This window comes from Sorex fumeus, unplaced genomic scaffold (genome assembly GCF_029834395.1).
Source record: "Sorex fumeus unplaced genomic scaffold, SorFum_2.1 ptg000047l, whole genome shotgun sequence".
NCBI lineage: Eukaryota > Metazoa > Chordata > Mammalia > Eulipotyphla > Soricidae > Sorex > Sorex fumeus.
Genome location: NW_026606104.1, coordinates 24,833,227 through 24,857,274, shown reverse-complemented (window position 1 = coordinate 24,857,274; position 24,048 = coordinate 24,833,227). Strand labels below are relative to the sequence as shown.

At 38.5% G+C, this 24,048-nt stretch overlaps 1 protein-coding gene across 1 annotated transcript in view; it reads right to left on the bottom strand.

Annotated features, from left to right (window-relative positions):
- PIGK (phosphatidylinositol glycan anchor biosynthesis class K) overlaps positions 1-22,762 on the bottom strand; it is a 106,354-nt gene extending 83,592 nt beyond the window's left edge. The window contains exons 1-3 of the mRNA XM_056123545.1: positions 22,647-22,762; positions 18,073-18,126; positions 13,495-13,586 (exon numbers count right to left, since the gene is read on the bottom strand). Of these exons, the coding sequence (XP_055979520.1) occupies positions 13,495-13,586; positions 18,073-18,126; positions 22,647-22,739 (239 nt within the window). The 5' untranslated portion in view covers positions 22,740-22,762. The remainder of the gene's footprint in view (positions 1-13,494; positions 13,587-18,072; positions 18,127-22,646) is intronic.
- Positions 22,763-24,048: the final 1,286 nt, after the last annotated feature.

The following is a 24,048-nucleotide window of genomic DNA, read 5'->3' as shown; positions in this document are numbered from 1 at the left end:
AAGGTTCCCAGTACCCACCAGAACTGATCCCTGAGCTCAAAGCCAGGAGTAAGCCGTGGGCACTGCCAAGTGTGACCCCAAAACAAACAAAAACTAATATATTACATAAATTATATTTTGGGCTATCCATTATTAAGCAAAATTGAAGTAAACTCCGAATCTCAATATAAAAATAAGAGAATGCCTCAGGTCATGTTTTTGCTTTAAGGTTTAATTTTAGTCTGTGAAATTAAATGATTGCTCAATATTTACATACTGTTAGAATCATAATGTAGTAGAGTAATTTCGGGTTAAATGTATAAATTTAAACATTTTTTTCTCCAAATAAATTTGTCTCTAGATAAGCACTAGAACTCTCAATTAATATAATCACTATCCTAAATCAAATCTGTGAGGCACAAGAGAGAATTTGTGCATGTTCTGCATGCAGGATCTCCAGGTTCAATCCCTGGCACTGCCTACTTCCTGAGGACAGCAGGAGTTACACCTGAGCACTAATCAGGGCCCCTGAGCACTGTGATATGATAATAAGTATATTCATGTATCAAAGATAAAAAACAGGTGTGACATGGACTGAATTTGGAGGTTAGAAGTCCAAGTACATATTCTCACTCACATTTTCTGAAATCTAAGAACTGTTCATGACTTAAAAAAAAAATAAAATCTAAAAAAAAATAAAATCTAACTTGGTCCAAGTTTTAAATTATTTATAGAATGACAGTGAAATATATGTGTAGCAACTAACTCTTCAGTCTTATAATTCTTACAAAAATCATAAAACAAGAACAAAATTACACATTAAAGACTAAAAAAAAAATCTACCAAATTAATTTCTTTCAAAGGATGCCGTCACTTTTATAAGTAATTGACTGCTGTTTTTTTTTCATCAGGAAAAAGAAAGACCACCAGGCTGACAGCTTCAATTTATTTTTCCTATATTTTGATAGTCACACTATAATATAATTTAATGATAGAGAAATGTCTATTCATAAAACTGTGTTGTACAAAATGTGATTCATAAATTCCCAATTCCATTTACTGTTCAGGATAATCAGCCTTTTTAGCTAACTAAAGCCTTTCCCAGTAAACAATCTCCAATCACCAACTAAAATAAGATGTAATTTGTTATGGACTTAGAGTTCCTTTTCCGCTTGAACATCAGATTAACATGATCACAGCAGAAATTAAGTCTTCAATAAGTCAAGATTAAAAAATTTCTACACTGCAGACATTATATATTCCTATGTTACTTTGAGTCTTATTAAATTTAAGATGAAAGTCTTCGAATATATTCATTACTATAAGAACATGATATTCTAGCAGTAATTTGATGACCCCAAAGATCAGTGTGATGATTCAACTCTCATACTTTACTCAAGGCCCTGAAAAACTGACATCACACAGCAAGTCATCAATATAGTGAAATATTAAAGCAAAAGATTAAAAACAATTAGAAAAAGAAATGTTTCTATGCCTCACGTAGTGTTTGTATAACTTAATATACTTGATTTACTATTATAGGCAATATTCTAATAATCTTACAAAAATTACCACAGTCCATCTTCGGAGAATTCTCCTACAATAAGCTTTCTCTAATGTCGCCCATCTATTTCAATTTAAAAATAACTAGAAATTATTTTTTATTTCCACATCGGCATTCCTAATAAGTGAACCTATTGGTATCATACATCTAGTATTTATGTTCAAATGCACAATAACTTGGTTTCCGTCATCTGTGATGGGACGACCATACTGAATTTTTTGAAGGGGAGGTTGTTTTGAGGAGTTAAATGGTGGTGGTGGTGGGGTGTCTTGGGCCAACTTTTACCTTTGGCTCTGTACTCAGGAATCGTTCTTGGAGGTGCTCAGCAGACCAGGAATTGGACCTGGGGCTGACATATGCAAAACAAGTGCCTGACTCATTATACTATCTCTCCAGCCCCTAAATACCCTTTTTAAATAAATGTTTTTAAGCAACAGCACAGCGGGTAGGGCATTTGCCTTGCACGCAGGCAACATGGCTGACCCGAGTTCAATTCCTCTGCCCCTCTCGGAGAGCCCAGCAAGCTACAGAGAGTATCTCACCCGCAAGGCAAAGCCTGGCAAGCTACCCGTGACTATTCAATATGCCAAACACCGTAACAAGTGTCACAAAGGAGACGTTCCTGGGCCCGCTCAAGCAAACTGATGAACAACCGGAGGACAGTGAAAGTGACAGTGACAGTTTTTAAATCAATTATAAGTTAGGACTATCCAAATGTAAACTTAGATGGCAAACAGTAAGCATATTGTTTTAGAATGTAACTCTTAATAAAATTGTCACTATTTGCAGATGAGATGACATTATACGCAACTTGCAAATATTTACCAAAGAGCCTATAAATAATTTTTAAAATTCAGTAAAACTGCAGTATACCAAATCACTAAAAATCAGTTACTACACAATAATAAAAATTATGAAAGACAGACATTTAGGGAAAAATTCTATTTATGATTATATAAAAATAATAAAAAACATAGGACATGTAACCAAGGAGGTAAGATACCTGTAAAAAATACTGATGAGAGATGAGAGCAATAGGTTCATTCAGTGAGTAGGGTATTTGCTTTGCATGGAGCAATCCCAGCTTCAACCCTGGCCCAATAAGCACTGCCAGGAGTAACTCCTGAGCACAGAGCCAAGGGGAAGCCCTGGGCACTGCCAGGTATGGACCAAAAACAAAAACAAAAAATAAAGGTGAGAAAGACTTAATACCACAATATCATTCTGTGAGTCTAAAACTCACCTGGACAGCAAATCAAAATCCAAAGGTTTTAAGAACTTGACAAGCTACTACTAAAATTAATATGAAGTCACTATCGTACTGACAAAGGAATAAACATCTTTGGATTCTTGAACACCCCCAAATCTTTCTATTTACTTACAAAGCAATGTCCACTCTGCTCCATAAAGCCCTTCAGTCTTCTTAGTCCTGAAAATCGCTCCTACAAATTATATAAACACACCCTAATGACAGAAGTGGTCAATATGATACTCTTTTTACTTTTGTATCTATCCTCTTCCCTACTGCGCACCCCAGCTTCTTCTGGGGGGAGGTAAGATGGGGGAATCAATCATTGCAGTTCTGGGGAAACCAGGTGTGCTGCAGGGATCAAACAGGCCACTGCAACTTGCAAGGCAAGCACCTTACTCCCCATACTATCACGCTGGCCCTACACCTTGGCTTCTTAATTATTCTGAATTCACTATGCAAGATTTTATAGGCAACTTCCTAGAAACATCAGGTGGGATGGCAGGCAGATCCGCTGCCAGTGTCAAAACAAAGTGACAGATTGTTCATAATATGAAAGTATCCATCTTCAAACTCTAATTTTTTATACTTTTTACAGAATAGGAGGAAAAATGTATTTTGCAGGGACAGGAGATAAAACAACAAAAGTATGAGTTATCTTTACCATAACTATAATATATTGCAAATTATTTACTAAAGATATGCTAGTTTCACACCTTTTGTGCAATACAAACTGAGGCAACAACAGGATAAAACACTAAACATATTTAAGTAGTTAGAATTGTTTACACATTCATGGAAATGATTAAAAGGGAATTATTCAGTGACCTCCCTGTAAGGACACTCTACAAAGATCTCGTGATGAAACAAAGCTTTATGGGTAAGAATGCAGAGCAAACAGAACACTGTAAGTGTTAAAATAAGTGGTTTTAAAAGACATAAGTACAAATGACTAAACATTATGCAGCAAACATCATAATAAATCAACAACTAAACATAGTAACTTGGAATTAAAACCGCAATTAAAGACTGAAGTCTGGGAACCAGAGGGATAATACAGCAGGTGAGGCACCTGCATGGCATGTGGCTGATGGGGGTTCAAACCCCAGTATCCCACATGGCCCGCTAAGCCCTGCCAGGAATGATCCCTGAGTGCAGAGCCAGGAGTGAGCCCTGAGCATGACTGGGTGTGGCACAAAAACTAAGGTACGGGGGAAGTGGGGAATGGTGGGAGGCAATGAAAAGACTGAAGTGTAGTTGGATTTTTTTTTTATTTTTTCAGAAAGGCAACAAAATTACTAAAGGTCCTTGATGGTGGGAGTGAAAAGAAAGCAGTGTTTGAGAAAAGGAGTTCTAACAGCTGTGTGTAGGATGAGCTGGGAAGGGAAAAAGATAGTAGAGACAGCAATAAACAACTACAAAGCTATTACAGCACAAAAGCACGCACCATGGCTAAAAGCATAATGAAGCCTGAGGCTCATGAAACAAGAAATAGTGAAAACAAAACAACTATGGGAATAAGAAGCAATGGAAAAATAAAATTTAAAAGTAGGAGAGGCTTTCCTTATATTTACAGATCTCAACTATTTTCACAAAACCCAGAACTACGCTCAACATGCAATTAACATGTAACATATAATTTAGAATTAAATAAGGTTATTAAATGATCACGTGCAGAATCTCTCTAGGACTGTCACAGGATTAAAATGAGATCTGTATACTGAAAGAATTCTCTAATTATAAATGCTTAAGTGTTATATAAATAATAATCATTGCAATTTCTTAGGGACAAGAGCTGTGATACAACAGAAGTGCTCTCTTGGCTCAGAAAGTTAGAGGATCTGAATTAAAATTCTAGTTAAATTATTTGAAAGTAGGAGACATTAATCAAGACACTTAGCCATTCTAAGCAACTTACTCCTGGCTCTGTACTTAGGGATCACTCCTAGTGAGATTCAAATCACAGATGGTATCAGAAACCAAATCTGGGTCAGCTGCATACATGACAAGTACCCTGTCCACTACACTATTTCTCTAGTTCTTGAGCAACAATTTTAAATATACAAAATAAGAAGAAAAAAAAGGTCATTCATAAAAATCCCAGGAAATAATTATTAAATCTCTAATATAGTATCAAAATTCAAAGAATGGTGAGTGTATGTTGCAAAAGTAGACTAAAAAGTTGGAAATAGAAACCCATTTTGGAAACCATGTTGGAGAAAAAGCTACAAGCATTTTCAAAGAGTCATAACAGTCATACCCTTCTGCACATTATAAGAGGAAATAATGCTGAGTATTTATTATACTAGAAAATTTCCAGGATATTAACAATCCTAGATGCATTCATTGCTCACATTAAAGATGAAAGGGGGAGCTATGATTCTACACTCTTTTAGCCTATTCCCACCTGCCTCTCATACTATGAACATTAAAGTTCTGATGTTAAAGATGAATGTATTTTCACCTCTAAGAATGAACAAACTCTGAGGCCAGAGAGATAGTACAGTGGGTAGGGCTCTTGCCTTGCATGCGGCCAACAAGAGTTCGATCCCAGCATCCCATATGATCCCCAAGCACTGCCAGGAGTAATTCCTGAGTGCAGAGCCAGGAGTATGCCCTGAGCACTGCCAAGGATTATCCCCACCGACAAGCCCCCCAAAAAATTAAGTATAAAATCATGCAATTTTCAGCAACATAGATGGAACTAGTCGACATCATGTGCTGAAGTCAATCAAGACAGGGATAGATCCAGAATGATTTCTCTCTTATGTGGGACTCAAAGATACACAGCATGGTAGCAACAAAGGTTCAAAGGCTACATAAAAGGAGAACCAATCCCCAAAGCTGAGCTGGTGAGGCGCCACTAAGAGAAAGGAGCATTGGGGGCCTTGAGGGAGGAAAGTGGGTACACCAGTGATGGGGGTGGTGCTGGAATCTTGTGCATGAGAAACCATTATTAATAGTATTGTAAAGCACAAAAAGTCCATTAAAAAATTTAAGAAACAAAACTCAGCATATATTTTATATAACATCTCTCTGGTCTTAAGTATAGCACTTCATCAAGTTCTCAGCAGAAGAGTTATCTGTTCCAGCAGCAGAAGCAAGACAGCCAATTTTCCTCACCTCTGCTCGAAGTCTTTTCTCCTCCCTGTCTTAGTCATATGTAATAAGCCTAGTGGAGGCAGCAGTACAGGAATGTCATCCAAAACCATTATTTGAAGATAGAAAATTTTCTTGTAGGACTGGAGCAATAGCACAGAGGATAGGGCATTTGCCTTGCAGGTGGCTGACCCAAGTTCGATTCCAAGCATTCCATATGGTCCCCCAAGCACCACTAGGAGTAATTCCTGAGTGCATGAGCCAGGAGTAAACCTTGTGGTACATCGGTGGGTGTGACTCAAAAAGCAAAAAAAAAAAAAAAAAAGAAAAAAAAGAAAAATTGTAAAAGTGAAATATTTCATGACGCTACAACCAGGCAAATGAAAGCAAGATCTCTGGAGATTGCCAAGGGTACAAAGAGTACAGGCACAAAGTAAGTACCTGTCCTCCACGGAGTTTGGGTATGAAAATATTGGCTGGAGAATGATTTCTGAGGAACATATGATCATGTCATGCATTTTTTCCCCATAATCATTAAAATCTGGGAATCCTACCTGGGAGTCCCCCCTCACACTATGAGAGGCATCCTGCCCTTTCCACTTTCTTTTTATTCTCTAAATAAAACTGTAGAAATAGTATTGGAAACTTCTGGCAACCTACATATTAAAATATATTTTTAAATTTCTTATTAAAATAAAATATAAAATTAACAACTACTTAAAATATATAATATGGGGGTGGGGGGAATCAGAGCAATGGTATAGTGAATAGAGCACTTGCCTTGCACATCCCTGACCCAGGTACAAACACTAGCTCATAGTTCCCCTGCCCACCAGGAGTGATCCCTGAGCACAGACCCAGGAGTAAGACCTGAGCATCACCCAGTGTGACTCCAAAACCAAAAATAAATAAGCTTAAATATTTAGTATTAAATTAACATTTGCCAAAAACTAGATTAACAGATTATAGAAGAAAGCAATATCTGTCATCTTTTTTTTTATTTGGGGACCAGTCAGTGGTGCTCAGGAGCTACTCCTGGCTCAGTGCTCAGGGGACCATGTAAAGCAAAGGAGTGAACACAGGCCTCTTACATGCGAAGCATGTGCTCAGCCCATTCAGCTATTTCTTGGACCCCCGAAATTCATTCTTTTCTCCCCACCTCTCTGCACTGAAGATTGAGCCCAGGTCTTTACATCATGCAAGGCAAGTGCTGTACCACTGAGTCACATCCCTGACCCCTTTTTAAAGTACACCCTTACGTTTGCTTTTTGTAACTGTTAAAGTAAACACCTATCAAGTCCCTCTTATATGCCAGCAGGTGCTCTTTTAGAGGCTGAAATATAAAGCAAAACAAAAATAAAATCCTGGTCCCTTTGAGGAGCTTACAGACTGAGAGAGACACAATATAATTAGTACAATTGTGTTCTAATAAAAGGTAACACAGCGGGGCTACAGCAACAGCACAGCGGGTAGGGTGTTTGCCTTGCACACTACTGACCCAGGTTCGATTCCCAGCATCCCATATGGTCCCCTGAGCACCACCAGGCTTAATTCCTCAGTGTAGAGCCAGGGGTAACCCCTGTGCACCACCAGGTGTGACCCAAAAAGCAAAGAGAAAAAAAAAAAGATAACAGGATATCACAGAAGCAAAAAAAAAAAAAGGTAATTGGGAAATGTATTTCTGAAGGACAATTAAAGTGAATTTGAAAGATCAGATAAAAGCTAAAACTGAGTTTCCATGTATAGTCTGTGCATCAGAATCCCCAGTAGAGCTGATGTCTGGTTTAGTGTATCAGGAGCTCTAGGGCTGCAGACACAAAATTCAGATTTTACAGGGGCCAGACCCTGCAGTGTTAGGGGCCTTGGAGGGACTTCTTTTTTTTTTTTAATTAGTGAAACACCATGAGGTACAGTTGTAGGCTTACAAACTTTCATGTTTGGGTTTCAGTTATACAATGATAGAGTACCCATCCCTCCACCAGTGCCCATTCTCCACCACCAATGATCCCAGTAGCCCCACTCCCCCACCCCATCCTCCTACCCTACCCCGCCTCTGTGGCAGGGCATTCCCTTTTGCTCTCTTTCCTTTAGGGTGTTGTAGTTTGCAATAGAGGCATTGAGTAGCCATCACGTTCAGTCTACAGTCTACTCTCAGCATGCATCTCACATCCTGAGAGAGTCCCCTTGGAGTGACTATTAAAAAGCTCAGGTCAGTGGCTCTGGGGCCAGCCACTAGGGCCACTAAGGCCATCTGGCCCAATTGCACTAAGGGGCCACAGGAGCATGCTCAGCATTGCAGGGCTATACCCTACAGTGTTTAGGAAATATTACAGTACTAAAAGGGCCAAACTCAGGACCTGGCACAAGCTAATAAGCATGTAGTTTACCACTTACACTATCTCCTTGGCTACCAGAAATCAGGTTTTTTAATGTGTGGCAACAGTGGTTCAGAATCACAGCCAGATTCAGGTTTCTACAAACTAGAAATATAATCGTCATAGGCAGAGAGAATAGCTGAATACAGTTAGGGGAGATAAACTATAGATATAAGAATGGAGAGAAATTAGAAGAATAGTGGCATAGACAATACATTTCAAACAAGACCTAGAGTACACAAGGGTAATGGCTCAGGGGACAGAAGCATGTGCTTTGCACACAGGAGCACAGTATCAGTAACTAGCATCATGTAGTTCTCTGAGCACCTCCAATTATGACCACCCCCCAAAATTATTAAATGAGTTCTATAGAATTGGTGTGTGCATATTAAAACAAAAAGTCATCATCTGTGTCAGATATTCCAATCAATGATCTATGCCAAGAACCCATTCCTTATTGAAGCACATGAGAAAACTAAGTGCAAATACTTTGTATTTTAAGACAAAGGTGAAATGCACCTTTAAAAAAGTCAACAAACACATTAATAGAGATCAACAGTCCTGGGCACTTCGATGGTAGTGGGTGCTATTCTTGGTATGTCAATACCATACACATCAACAATATGTAACTGTGTTGCCTAAACTATAAAAAATCAGAACATAAATAAACATAAAAAATCAGAACTCTTCATGAATTTTATAAAATATCAATCATCTTCAGAATTCAGTTTTGGAATACATCCTTTAACTTTAGAAGACTTTATAACATATAGAATAAAATAAAATTGTGTGATTTTGTTTTATTTGTTTGCTTTTTATGCCACACCTGTGGTACTCAGGGCTTAATCCTGGCTCTGCACTTAGGGACCACTCCTGGCAGGGCTTGGGGAGCCATATAGGGTGCTAGAGATCGAATCCGGATCAGCCATATGGAAAGTAAGCACCAACTTGCTGTACTATCTCTCCGGCCCCCTCAAACTGCATGTAGAAGTTCAAACTATAAAACTGAAAACTGCTCCTAATGCTTTCAACTTTCCAAAACTGTTATTTCAAAATAACTTGCAATTTAAAACTGCCATTTCATAGTAACTTTCTACTTTCTGAATAAAAGTTTATTGCTCACTGTAATTCCAGGTAAGATTAAACCAATAAAAGTCACTAAAAAAAGGAGTTTTCCCTATAATGGACTAAAAGCCAAACAGAATCTTTTCTACTGATTTCTATTATTAAATAACAAATGGTTTAAATCAACTGTTTCAACCCCCAATTCTCTCTTCAACAAAGACAGCGTTCATAAAATGAGGCAGAAAGGCAATTATTTGAAACAGAAATAAGCTTCTGAATAACAATCTTCTGAAATTTAGGAATAAGCCCACTAATTATGACCTATAGAATACATTCTATTGCATGTTTCATTCCTAAAAAGACTCTATAACTTACTTAAACCATTTAAATGTATGACTCATACACCAGACAAAGATTTATTTACCAAGAGCAAACTACTGCCAAGCCATGCATAGTAATTCCCTGGAGGAGGACATCAGGTATAGAAAGCAACAGCAGTTAAAAAGCAAAGGGATAAATCACACAGAATGATCTCAGGAAAACTAATCAATAATTATAATAATTATCTAATTAAAATAATAGCTGCATGTTTAATAGAACAAATTATTTAGTCTCAGCCTCAATATAATGTGTCTTTTAAATGTAGTATTACTGAGTTGCCTTAATTTCCAGATGAAATACAGGAATTAAATTATAGTTTTGTCAGCTTCTAAGGGTAAAATGATCTATTTACATAAAATGTAATATAACAATATTTCTGGAGTCATTAATTGCTCCCTTTCTGTTCCTGCCTGCAGCTCATTATGCATTCTTCCTTTTATTTGAAATACCCAAATCCTGCCCCGAAAAGTACTATTAAGCCGTGTATATAAAAAATGAGAAAACAGGCACAGTAAGGCAAAGTGACTTAGCCAAAATCACCACTAAAGGATGGACATGGAGAGTATCATGCTAAGTGAAATGAGTCAGAAAGAGAGGGACAGACATAGAAGGATTGCACTCATTTGTGGCATATAAAACAACATAATATGAGACTGACACCAAACGACAGTAGACTCAGGGCCAGAAATATTGCTGCATAGTTGGAAGCCTGTCTCATGAGCCGGGAGGAAGGCAGCTGGAATAAAAAAGGGATCACTAAGCCAATGATGGTTGGAGGAATCATTTGGGATGGGAGATGTGTGCTGGAAGTAAAGAACCAAACATGATGACCTCTCAGTATCTGTATTGCAAACCAAAATGCCCCAAAGTAGAGAGAGGGTATGGGGGAGTTACTGTCTGCCATGGAGGAGGGGAAGGCTTGGAAAGGGAGGTATACTGGGGACATTGGTGGTAGAGAATATGCACTGGTGGAGGGATGGGTGTTTGATCATTGTATGAGTGAAACTCAAACATGAAAGCTTGTAACTGTATCTCACGATGATTCAATAAAAAAATAAAATAAAATAAAAAAATAAAAAATCACCACTAAAGTCAGAGTTTAAACTCAGATCAGTCACTTTAAAGATTTCCCACACAGCCTCCTAGATAGAAAGGAACAAAATCAAAGTCAAAAAATCAAACCTAATAAACTGAATTAACTGAAATTTCCTGCCATAACTCCTTTGGTAGTAGTAAAAACAAAACTATGACATTCAACAACCTACATCCAACAAATTTAAAAAATAATCTGGATGTGAAGAAGTAGGGTACTTACACCTGAACCTCCTTTTTATCATTAGGAAATAGCTTACCTTGTAAGTCATAGTTTAAAGGTAAGTCCATCTTCCTATGTAGAAGCTAAGCTAATGCCATTCAGGCATGCTTCTGTCTGCAGCAGAACAAGGACACTAAATCTACATTATGAGGCCAGAGAGATGGTACAGCTGGGAAGGAGCTTGCCTTGCACATAGCAGGCATGGATTTAATCTCTGTCACCACACATGGTCCTTTGAGTACCTCAGGAGAGAGCCCTGAGTGCAGAGCTAGGAGTTAGTCCTGAGAACTCCCATCAAAACCCAAAACAAAATAAAGAAATACTAAATGAATATGATATTCTCTTATCCAGGACTCTCAATCAAAAGCTGGCGAGAATGAGAAAAATTCAATTAGCAAGGGTGGATTTGGGCTGTGGGCATCGTAATAATTTTCATTAAACACCAGTAACTGCTAAACAATGCCTAAATCTAGCCTTCAGCAACTTGAGGCTGCATTACTGTCAGTGAACTGGTTTATGTCTTATTTTCAGAGAGGTTTTTACTGCTATTAGTCATCCTAGCTCCTGACTATTTAAGGCTACAACCTTTCAACAATTTGGTGAACTAATCAATAAGCTTTCAAAAAATTTCTTTTCTAATTGAATTCATTCAAAATTGACTTCTGTTGTCTGCAACTTAAAAAACCCTTCCCAAGATGCTTAATAATAAGATGACACTAAGCAAATACACCTTACCAAAACTTTTTAGCATGGAACTAATTATTGATTTATATAATTTGCTATTACAATCTTAAGTTACTCTATAATGCTATACTCTAACAAAAATAAACACTTCTACTCATGCAGCCCGGGATGGGAAAGGGACTTGTCCCTTCCGCCATTTCCCCTCGGCGGCAGCATGGTGACCGCCATCTTTCAGAGCCTATTGGACTGAGGTATAATCCTGCAGTAATGAGAGATGCAGGTCCTCATGGGATGGGGGGTGGATCGGTCCCTCTCCCCGCTCAGACGAGACCCCAAGGTGCCACCCACCAATGGCTCCTCCAGCTCTGAAATGGCCATGATCCCAGAGGCACACAATCAAATCTTAGAACCCAGCAGTTTCTAGCAGAAATCCCTCCAGACTTAATTACTAAAATATCAGAAATCTGAAATCGTGTGGCCATGACATCATATATTCTTCATTATCAGCAACAGAAAACAAATTATCTAATGATGCTGTTTCAACGGGTCTAATTATTGGGAGAAAATTCCAAATAATAATGGTGGGTCTTCTGTCGAAAAATTGAATGCAATCAAAGTAGACAGACAGTAAAGTGGAAATCATCTGCCTCACAACAGGGGCACGGGTGGGACGGGGGGTATGGTGGGGTTCTTGGTGGTGGAACATGCACACTGATGAAGGGATGGGTGTTTGATCATTGTATGACCAAGACTTAAACTTGAAAGCTTTGTAACTGTTCTCACATTGATTCAATGAAATAAAAATAAACACTTCTAGTCAGAGCTTATCATTTGAAAAGGAAACACAAAAATACAAATATACACGTCCTTTCCACCCTACTGAGACCATGAGCTGCCCCCCACGAATGGCTCTCTGGCACGGCCATGGCCCCAGAGGCACACGGACCTAATTTGGAACCCAGCAGCTTTTGGCAGAAATGTGAATGGACTATGCATTAAGCTACTGCTGTGCCTCCCCCCGACGGGAGCGAAAGGGTATCTGTCTCTTCTGCCTTCACTCTCTCCACCCCACCACCCTGGCAGCATGGTGGCTGCTGCCTCAGAGCTTATTGGACAGCCAGGTATGAGGCAGCAGTGACGGGGCAACTGTGGCCTAATGGGATGGAGTGGCAGAACCAGCACGTTCTTCCCAACCCACCAAGACCAAGAGTTGCCCCCTACAAGCGGTTCTCCAGCACGGCCATGAACCTAGAGGCACACAAACCAATCTCGGATCTATGCAGCTTTTGGCAGAAATCCCTCCAGACTTAATTAGTAAAATATCAGAAATCCAAAATCTTGCATCCACTATCACAGTCACACAACATCATATTGTCTTCATAACCAGCAATAGAAAACAAATTATTTCATGATGCCTTTTCAGCAGGTCTGATTGTTGGGGTAAAATTCCAAATAATAATGGTGCATATTTTGTCGAAATAATGAATGTAATCAAAGTAGAGAGAGAGTTAAGTGGAAATCATCTGCCTCACAGGCATGGGGAGGGTGGGATGGGGATATATTGGGGTTCTTAGTGGTGGAAGATATGCACTGGTGAAGGGATGGGTGTTTGACCATTATATGACTGAGACTTAAACCTGAAAGCTTTGTAACTGTTCTCACGGTGACTCAATAAATAAATTTTTAAAAAGTTGATATTTAGAAAAAAAAATACAAATATAACAATCATCTAAGAGTGATTTTCATTAAGACTCAGAGTCACACTTTTATTAAAATTCCTTACCTGTCAGGAATACCTAGCCTCTTGACACTTCTGTAAACAGAGAGAGTATTTGCAACATGTCGATAATTAAACCAGAATCGGGATGTACACACCTAAAATATTAAACAAATAAATTACATTCATGAATCAAAATAAGTCAAGGAGATAATGAATTATTTCTCTTGAAGTAATAAAGAAAACATCAAACTGCATAAAGAATTGTCAATAAAGCCAGTCTCACTAAAGAGACCTTTCATAACTGGTATTAAATTTAAAAGACCATTTGGCTTAATAAAAATATCACAGGGCAAGAAAGTCAATCAGAGTTTGCTTTGCATGTTGGATGTTCTGAGTTCCCTGAGTGGCTCTGAATTCAATGCATTGCAGAATAAAAAAGAGAGAAAACAAGTAATTGGGAAATTGAATCAAATGGTAAACAAACTGTCACTCACAATTTTGTGATTCTATTATGTTTCTATTTCCAAAACATTAAATTCTTTATCAAAGATAAAACCCATCATCTCTTCACAGAATTAAGAAAATAGTTAGCTATCGTGGGTTATAGTAACATTCATTTTGCTTTGGATACGTTTATAGTTTTAATTGTATAAAATGTGAGATGTACTAAAATATACAAAATAATTCTATAAAAAAAAAAAAGGTAAAGGCCCTCCCGTTGATCGTCGATTTGCTCGAGCGGGCCCAGTAACGTCTCCTTTGGAGACTTTGTTGTTACTGTGTCTGGCATATCCAATACTCTCGGTAGCTAGCCGGGCTCTCCGAGAGGGGCGGAGGAATCGAACTCGGGTCGGCCATGTTGGCTGCGTGCAAGGCAGACGCCCTACCCGCTGTGCTATCGCTCCAGCCCACAAAATAATTCTATATGCACATAAAAATGTAAAGACAGTGTTGAAGTGAACAGAAAACTAGAGTCAAATCAAGTAAATGTTATTGATTTAGTAATAAAATTATCAAAAAAGAAAGAAAATGGGGCTGGACAGACAGCAAAGCAGGCAGAGAAGAGAGAGAGAGATACCCGAGAAAAATGACTGGTTAAAGAAACTTTGGCATATCTATACAGTGGAATACTACACAGCTGTTAGGAAAGATGAAGTCATGAAATTTGCTTATAAGTGGATGAACACGAAGAGTATCATACTAAGTGAAATGAGTCAGAAAGAGAGGGACAGACATAGAAAGACTGCACTCATTTGTGGAATATAAAATAACATATGAGACTAACACCCAAGGACAGTTAGAGACAAGGGTCAGGAATATTGTTCCATGGTTGGAAGCCTGCCTCATGAGCTGGGGAAGAAGGCAGCTGAAATAGAGAAGGGATCACTAAGTCAATGATGGTTGAAAGAATCGTTCAGGATGGGAGATGTGTGTTGAATGTAGATAAAGGACCAAATGTGATAGCCTCTCAGTATCGGTATTGCAAACCATAATGTCCAAGAGTAGAGAGAAGTATGAGGAAAATTGTCTGCCCTAGAGGCAAGAGGGTGGGAATGGGAGGGGTGCAAAAATATTTTTTTAAAGTAGATCCTGATAAGAAAATTGGAATTCACCTTTCTAATCTTTCTCAGCTGCCAAAAGTCTCGTTCAAGCATTGCTGGGGTGGCCCACATAATCCCTCATACTGCAAGCTCTAGAATTGCACTGCAGAGAATCACAAGGAGTGGTTCCCAAAGCCCATGAGCACTGCTTGGGAGGCCCAAAAAAGAGGGAAAAAATAAAATGTACTTTACTGATGAGTCACCAAGTCTGAGTTAGTGTGAAAAACAGCTGGTAAAGTATGAAAACTGCAGTTGTGAAATGTTCCAAAATAATTCTTTTTTCACTTACTATTTTTCATCTCAGATCCAGGTCACTAAGATTGAAGAAGAGCTTGATTAAAAGTCCCCCGCCAAGAGAAACTTTATTATGTGTGTAATATAAGCAACAGGCTCTAATTCTAAAGGATGAGCCCTTCAGCAGTTAGTACTAGACACACGGGCCATTATTTCCTCTTTTAAAAATTCCTGTAGATAAATCACAGTGACTGAAATACAAATTTTTTTGGGGGGGTCACACCTGGCGATGCTCAGGGGTTACTCCTGGCTCATGCACTCAGGAATTGCTCCTGGCTGTGCTCGGGGGACCATATGGGATGCTGGGACTTGAACCTGTGTCGGCCATGTTGGCTGTGTGCAAGGCAAACATCTTACCCTCTGTGCTATTGCTCCAGCCCCCTGAAATACAAATTTTAAAAGAAAAAGAATACAAAATTCCTCAGAGAGGCTAAATCATCTCAGATTGGTAGAACTCAGTCCGTCTCCTGATATCTCCATTTTTAAGGGCTACTAAAGACCTGTCTCCTAATTCTGAGCAGCTCCTTTCAATTTCATCAAAAAAAAAAAAAATTCTTCTGAGGGACAGCATATAAAAGGTATTCTTTCTTGGAGAGTGAGACAGAAAGCCATGAACCCATTAGATAATGCTCTACTACCAATATAATTTTATCCACTACAAATACACATAACTATCATCACTCTTGATTTCTTCTAGAAATTTGTATTTACCTAATTACATACTTTTATGAAAAGATTCTCAATAAACTTACAAGGCTTCAAGGGTTAGAGAGATACTAAAGTGGATTGCAAGCAACTGACCCAGGTTCCATTGCAGGCACCACATCTGGTCCCCAGAGCCCTGCCAGGAGTGATCTCTGAGCAGAGTCAGAAGTAATAAACCCTGAGTACTACCAGTTGTGGAAAAGAAAAAAAAAATTTCTAAAACTAACATCAGCTACTATGCCTTTGGGCTTAGAAATGTAAATTCCATCTTAGATACTTGTTCTGAATTCCTCTAACCAACACCTTTACAGCTTCCCTACATCCACACAATTGACATTGCCTAGTTAATATACTTTTCTTGACATACTATCTATCCCCTTACTTTTCCACAAAAATCAGCTTCCTTTCTTGCCTCTAAATTTTCTCAACCTTCTTCCTAATTAACCCTTTCATAACTTTATACAATTTAGTGCCTTCTAATTATGTACATGTCAGTAAATGAAACCCCAGTATAAATGAAATCCCCATAATATCCAAATATTTTTCAAACACAGGAAAAGCAAAACTGGTTACCTGTATCTATTTACGAAATTGAAAATACAAACCTGGGAACTCATAATTCAAGAGCAAAAAAACAGTAAAAAGGGGGGAAAGTGGCCAATATGTAAACCTTACTAAGAATCAGAATCCTACAAATACAAATTAAAACAAAAACAGCTGTCAGAAAGAAAAGAAAGAGCTAGTGATGTGCCTCCAGTGACAGCACACTTTCCTTAAACGTGGAGGTCCTAAATTTCACTCCAGTCCTGCATTCATGCCTCCAGCTTTACCTAATACTTTTGTTTTGTTTGGGGAGTCACAAAAGGCAGTGTTCAGGGGGTCACTCCTAACTCACTGACTCCTGACAGTGCTCAAGTATCAAAGCACATGCTCTAGGCATTTGAACTTTCTCTCGAAATCCTAATCTTTTATCTTTTAAATGTTGGGGGGATTTTTTGTTTTGCTTTGTTTTGTTTTGTTGGCAGGGACAAGGACTGAATTCTCTACAATCAGCATTTATTATTTGTGTACACACACAAAAAAGAACTTTTAATAAAAACAAAATAATCAATGTGGAAAGTATAAATTCAAATGACAGGTAAGACATACAATTAATTATTAGCATTATTAAAACAAAAGTCTACATCTCATCAAAAACTTCCTTTAAGAATATCACCCTTGGGGGCTGGAGAGATAGCACAGCGGGTAGGGTTGTATGCCTTCACGCGGCCGACCCGGGTTCAATTTCCAGCATCCCATATGGTCCTCTGAGCACCGCCAGGAGTAACTCCTGAGTGCAGAGCCAGGAGTAACCCCTGTGCATCGCCAGGTGTGACCCAAAAAAGCAAAAAAAAAGAGTATCACCCTTGGCTACGAAGCAATAGTACAGCAAATAGGATGCTTGTCTAGCACACAGCCAACCGGGGTTTGATCCCCAGCACCCCAGATGGTATCTCAAGCCTGCAAGGAGTGATCCCTGAGCATGAATCAGGAGCAAACCCTGAATACCGCCACATGTGGCCCATCGAAAAAAAAAAAGAACACCACCAGCATCATTAACTTATTCTATTCATATGACCACTTGACAGATACTCTAAAGATAAAGAACATAACTAATCCAAGTGGTGAATTAAAAACATTAGCCAGAGATCAGAGAGGTAGCATAACAGATTGAGAGGTTTGCCTTGTATCCCAATGACTCTTGCTCAAATCCCCAGTACCTCATCTGTTTCCCAAGCACCAGCATGGGTCTGAACACAGAGTCAGGAATAGCTCCTGAGCACTGTAGGGAAAATCTAAAACCTTCCTTTCCCAAGTAACAAAATAAAATACAGTTAAATAAAACTCAAATATAATAAATAAAATATAGCCAAATCAACAATTTTACTTGTTGTAAGAGAAAATAAAGTTTATTCTTTAGGAAAAAAAAAGATTCACTCAAAAATTTTCAGACATATATCTAGTGTGAAAAGCTAGACATACCTGTATGAAACACACTTACCAAAACAGCCCAGTTGTTTGTATGGCCACTTCTAAAGAACTGTTCTGCTTGATCCTATCAGTGAAATAATAGCAAAATTGATTAGCAGAAAAGAACACATTTCCCAGCACAAAGACCAATGAAGGCCAGTAAAATAATGCAGTCTTTACAATTATATTAACAATAATTCATTATTAGGCAAGTTTATAAAAATTCTAGTACTTAACTTTATGAAAGATAAAATTAGAATTTTTCTTAAATTTTAGTTTGGGGACATTATTGGGAGGGAACTATTTACTTTTAAACAATGATCTTAAACACAGTCAGTTCTTGCTCATAGTCCTCTAATTTTCTATCAGATCAAACTGTGAATGACTCATTTCATGTCTTAATTTTATATCAAAAAGAAAATACCCTGGTGCTGGAGCGATAGCACAGTGGGTAGGGCATTTGCTTTGCACGCAGCCGACCTGGGTTCGATTCCCAGCATCCCATATGGTCCCCCAAGCATTGTCAGGAGTAATTCCTGAGTGCATGAACCAAGAGTAACTCCTGTGCATCGCTGGGTGTGGCCCAAAAACAAAAAAAAAAAAAAAAGAAAAAAAGAAAAGAAAATACCCCGATTGTTGAAATTTCTTTTAACATTCATCCCTACTCTGTGCTAGCTGCTTCATTGGAACTCACCACCATTCACCAATTACTTCATCTGAACTCACCAATACATCTGACTAAGCACATTCTCTGGCATACTATCATGTACCATTTCATTCATTTTATTTGCCATCAAGGAAAATTAAAAACCTGAGCACTCAAACCCATTTAGACACCTAATAATTTTAATTATATATCAAAATAATAGTATCTATAAACTATCAAGTTGATCTCAGATCTACTCCCAAACAGTATACATTATTAGAACAGTGTGAATGAATTTAAATGAGTCCTACGACTTCTAGCTATGTAAACTTAAGAAATTAACTTCTTTATGCCTTCATTTCCCCAGCTATAAATGGGTAATATTACCTGATTCAAAGAAGGTAGGAAGGGTGACTGAAACAGTTCCTACCTAACAAATGTTATCTGTTTTAATTTACAGCTGAAATTTTAGGAAAATTTCAGGAGAAACAAAATTTTAAAAATTATTCAACTATACTATCTATTTATACATACATATACATATTTTCTATCCTGTCTCAACAGCTTCCTAGGTACAAGAGAAGAACAATGTGCTCGGAGGTAGACACTGGTGTTATGTGGTATTGGAACTATGTACAGGAAACCATCATGAACAACAGTATTGCAAGTCACAGAAAACAAATTTAAAGAGTTAAAAAGAAATGAACCAAAAAAGTAGAAAAGAGAAAAAAGAAAAGAAAGAAAAAGAAAAGGAAAAACAATGTGCCATATTGAAACAAGAGAAATTTAGAAATTCATAGATCTGTGTTAGGCCCAGATCCCATCCTTCTGGCTATGAGACAGGTCTATTACCTAGCTCTTTAGACTTGAATTTACTCATATGAAATATGATAGTTTGTCTAATAATCTTAAATTTCGGCTTCAAAATTATTATATCATCTTTAAGTGAAAAAATTAAGCTGGCAAAACTCTTTTATGTTTATAGGTATTGCAAAGCTATTCACTCAACATACAGTTAATGGCTCACCTATTATGTGCTCAGGTACAATGTAAAAAATAAAGTGATAAAAAAGCATCACTAAAGAAGACTAATTTCTCTCAAGAATCCCACAGAAATTCAAGCAAGAAAACTTATCACTGAAAGGTGAAAATACTCATTCATTCATCAAATCCATTGAGGATCATCTGGCTACAGTCTGTTTCCCAGGCAATCCATCTTTTGCTGTCACTGTCCTCCCATTGTTCATCGATCTGCTCGAGCGGGCCCAGTAACATTGTGAGATTTGTTACTGTGTTTGGCATATTGAATATGTCACAGGTAGCTTGCCAGGCTTTGCTGTGCGGGCGAGACACTCTCGGTAGCTTGCTGGGCTCTCCGAGAGGCCCGCTGTGCTATAGCTACAGCCCCAGGCAATCCATACTTGCCTTTAAAGAAGTTATTGCCCATCTTGATAGAAAGACACTAAACAGGTAAGGGCAAATCATAAATTCCATAAAGGTGAAATACATCGTATCATAAAAGAGTATAATGGGGGCAACTGACCTGACAAGGTAGGGCAGAGCAGTGTCAGAAAATTTGTGCTAAAATCCAAAAGATAAAGATAAATCCAGACAGAGGGAGTATGTGCCCTAATGGCAAAGGGTGCATAAACGTTTTGAGAATCCAAAAGAAGATTCGCAGAACTATAAATTGAGAGAGGAAGGGAATGGGAAGAGAAAATGTGGGAGGGAGTACAGAAGCAGGAGAGAGGTAAGCCAGGGAGAAGAGTAGCAAAGGGGAGAAAAAGGTGGGAGGGAGACACAGAAAAAGTGGTGGGGTGGCAGGGGAGGAGGAGACAGACAGAGAGAGAGAAAGAGAGAAAGAGAAAGAGAGAGATGGCATATGTAAAATGGAGTCAAACTATACAGGGTTTGATTGTAGCTTGGTGATAAAAATGTTGTTCTTATCCTTTAAAGCAACATTTAAGTGTCTAATAGGTGATACAATCAGATTTATTTTTTTTTCCTAATTTACTCGGTGCAGACTGGAGAACAGCCTGGAAAGAAGAAAATATGACATGTTAGGGGACGCAGGCAGAAAAGATAAGAAACCATTACACTTATTACACTCCAAGCGAAAGATGATGAAATAACAGATAATTCAAAAACATGAAAGAGTCATAATAGTTAGTGCTATACTAGTCAACTGTACAAATTACAACAATAAAAAAGGCGAAGGTAAACAATGTATAAAGATGCCAAGAAGTTACACTTCTATTTTTTCCATTAAACAAAGTGACAGGAAATAGAAGGAAGGAAATGTGGCAATGTGGAAAAAGCACAGCACCTGTGAAACTACCAAAAAGCGTAATAATATTCACAATAATGTATATATGTTAGAATAAAAGAGGAAAATGGAAGAGCCTCTATTGCTGTTATCTTTATAAACACTAAATATACAAGCTAGCAGTACTTCACTGATACATAGAGGCCATGATCAACAGGATTTTTAGAAAAACTTCTGGGAAAGAGTTAGGGACTCTTAAGTTTTAGAATCCTCTGATCTAAACTCAGGACACTGAAGTGCTGGGGAAAATGAGCTCCGGTTATGAAAAGTAGACACAAACTTTATTCTGTGTGCAATGGAAAACCATTAAAAGAATTCAGAAGGGGCTGAAGTGATAGCACAGCAGATAGGGCGTTTGCCTTGCATGCAGCCAACATGACCGACACAGGTTCGATTCCCAGCACCCCGTGTGGTCCCCTGAGCACTGCCAGGAGCAATTCCTGAGTGCATGAGCCAGGAGTAACCCCTGAGCATCGCCGGGTGTGACCCAAAAAGCAAAAAAAATAAAAATAAAAAAAATAAAAGGATTCAGAAGAACATGATCTGGTTTATAGTTTATGTAGATGAATGTAGGAACTAAGTAAGGGAGTAGAGAAGCCTGGGGAAACAAGCTGAAAATAATCACATAGGGATGGCATTAAAAAGGCAGAAATGGAAAGTTGAAATCAATGTTTCTGTGTTCAACATAGAATCTGGTAATAATTAAAATGTGGGATTAAGCGTAGTTTACTGAAAATACCCAGATTCCAAATTTAAAGACATCCTCATAGAACATAAGGTAAAAAGAAGACAAAACTGCACACAGAGGCATGGATAAAGAAACTAACATGTAGACACAATAGATTATTACTCAGTTATAAGAAAAGATAAAATCTCAGTTTGCTGCAACTTGGATGGGAACTGGAGTGGGAGGGGATACTGAGTGATCTGAGTGGTAAGAGAAGGACAAGTACAAGATGATCTCACTTATCTGTGTTACACAGAGACAAAATAAGTAAACAGTATGGAATGTAGACAAAATTTGGGGCCTTGACTGACAAAACTGACATTACCAAGCAGTAAGGGGAAAGAGGCAGACTAGACAGGTAACACATGGGGGGTGGTGGTGAGTCTTGGGCATTTTGTTGGTGTTGGGGATGGGGTTGAGAGTGCAGAAACTGTACATCAAAACCAACCATAACACTACCGTAACCATGTTACTGAAACTGGAATGAAAAAAAACTGTAGCGAATAAAAATAACAGGTTTCTTTAGCGTGTCCATTTACAAGGCGAGGGTCTTGTCTATTACGGTTGGCATGCACCTTCTAAAACAGCCTTTGCAGATGACCACCGTCTGCAAGGAGCAGAAGGTGCTGCGTTCACGTGCTCCTATTTCACCTGCCTTCGGGCCCGGACCCAGTCGCAAAGGACTGCCACACACCGAAGCCTCCCCGATCTCCGAGCGGTTCATCCTTTTAGTGAAGTGAACCTTTGGGAAAGGCTTTCAGCGCCGACGCAGACCTCTGCAGCGACCCCCCTGTAGGGTGGCCCAATCCGCCCCTCGCGGTTGCGGGTGGGCACCTGCGCTCACTGCCGAGGCACAGCGATCTGCCCTCCCAGGGCCCTGTCGCTCATAGGAGCCTGAACTCCTACCTCGATCTGACTAGTAGCCAAGCTGCCGCAGGAGAAAAGCAACATCCCCGCCGCAGCAATGAATGCCGGGCTGAAGGAGCAGGAAGCCACCATGTTTCCGAGCGTCAGCTTCAGGAGGGGCGGGGCGAGTGCCGTAAAGCAGCACGGCAGGGTTTTGTATATGTGTGTGGGTTTTTTTTTTTTTAAATCTACTTTGCGACAAGTGCAAGATGATCTTACGCAAGGCACTTCACGCCTCCCTTTGTAAATCAGCGCTTGCTGCAAGGGCCAGAGCTTCTTTCTAAAAAACTGGGGAGTGACCGGTGAACGTGGAGCTTTGATCTTGCGGTGCCTATTTTTTTTTAATTTATTTATATTAGTGGTGAGACAGATAATACATGTTTGAATTTTGTTTCAAAGGTGAAGGAGAAAATGCTGTGACCGCAGAAACTTCCAAAACTGTTTTCCTTATTTGCTGCCAAGTCTTCTAAAAAGGCTGCCAGTCTTCTAAAAAGCATGAAGTCGAGGAAAAGAGATAATTGTGAGACACTTAAAAAGACCATTCAAGTTTGTAATTTTGTAAGTGTACCTCACAGTGATTCACTAATTAAAAAAAAATTTTAAATATTCATTATTATTATTAAATAATATTTATTATTTATTTATATAAATGTAAATACATTATATTTATTTTATAAATAAAATGTATTTACATTTATATAAATAAATAATGAATAAATAAATAAAAGACCATTCATCGAATAGATTTCATGTGGGAACAGTATGGGTGCTGCAACCCTAATAAGAGTGGCTGTATTAAGTATGAACATAGAGGAGTTTCTGTAACTGTGGAACAAACACATCTCGACTGGTGATTTAATATGCTCCTGTGTGTTTGTCGAATTCTGTTCATTATATGCGGTCAATTTTAAGGATTTTTTTTAATTCTGTTTTTAATCTACCATAACAAAACATGTTCTCTACTGCTTTATGTTCTTTCTGATTTATTGCATAATGGTTGTAGGGGATTCCATCTTTGATGCCTCAGCCAGATGTCCTCTGTACAATATAATACAACATGTCCAAATCTCACTCTAAAAATAATGTAACAAGGGGGCTGGAGCAATAGTACAGCAGGCAGGGCATTTGCCTTGCACGCTACCTACACGGGTTCGATTCCCAGCATCCCATATGGTACCCTGAGCACCGCTGGGACTAAATCCTGAGTGCAAAGCCAGGAGTAACCTCAGTGCATCGCTAGTTGTGACCCAAAAAGCTAATAATAATAGTAATAATAATGTAATGAATATCTCAGTGTACCCGTCTTTTCTAATTTTCTGAATTACTTTCTATAGGCATTTTTTTCTGGAATAAAAATTTTGGGTTAAGAAATATAAAAACTTTAGTGCTAATTGATGAAGTT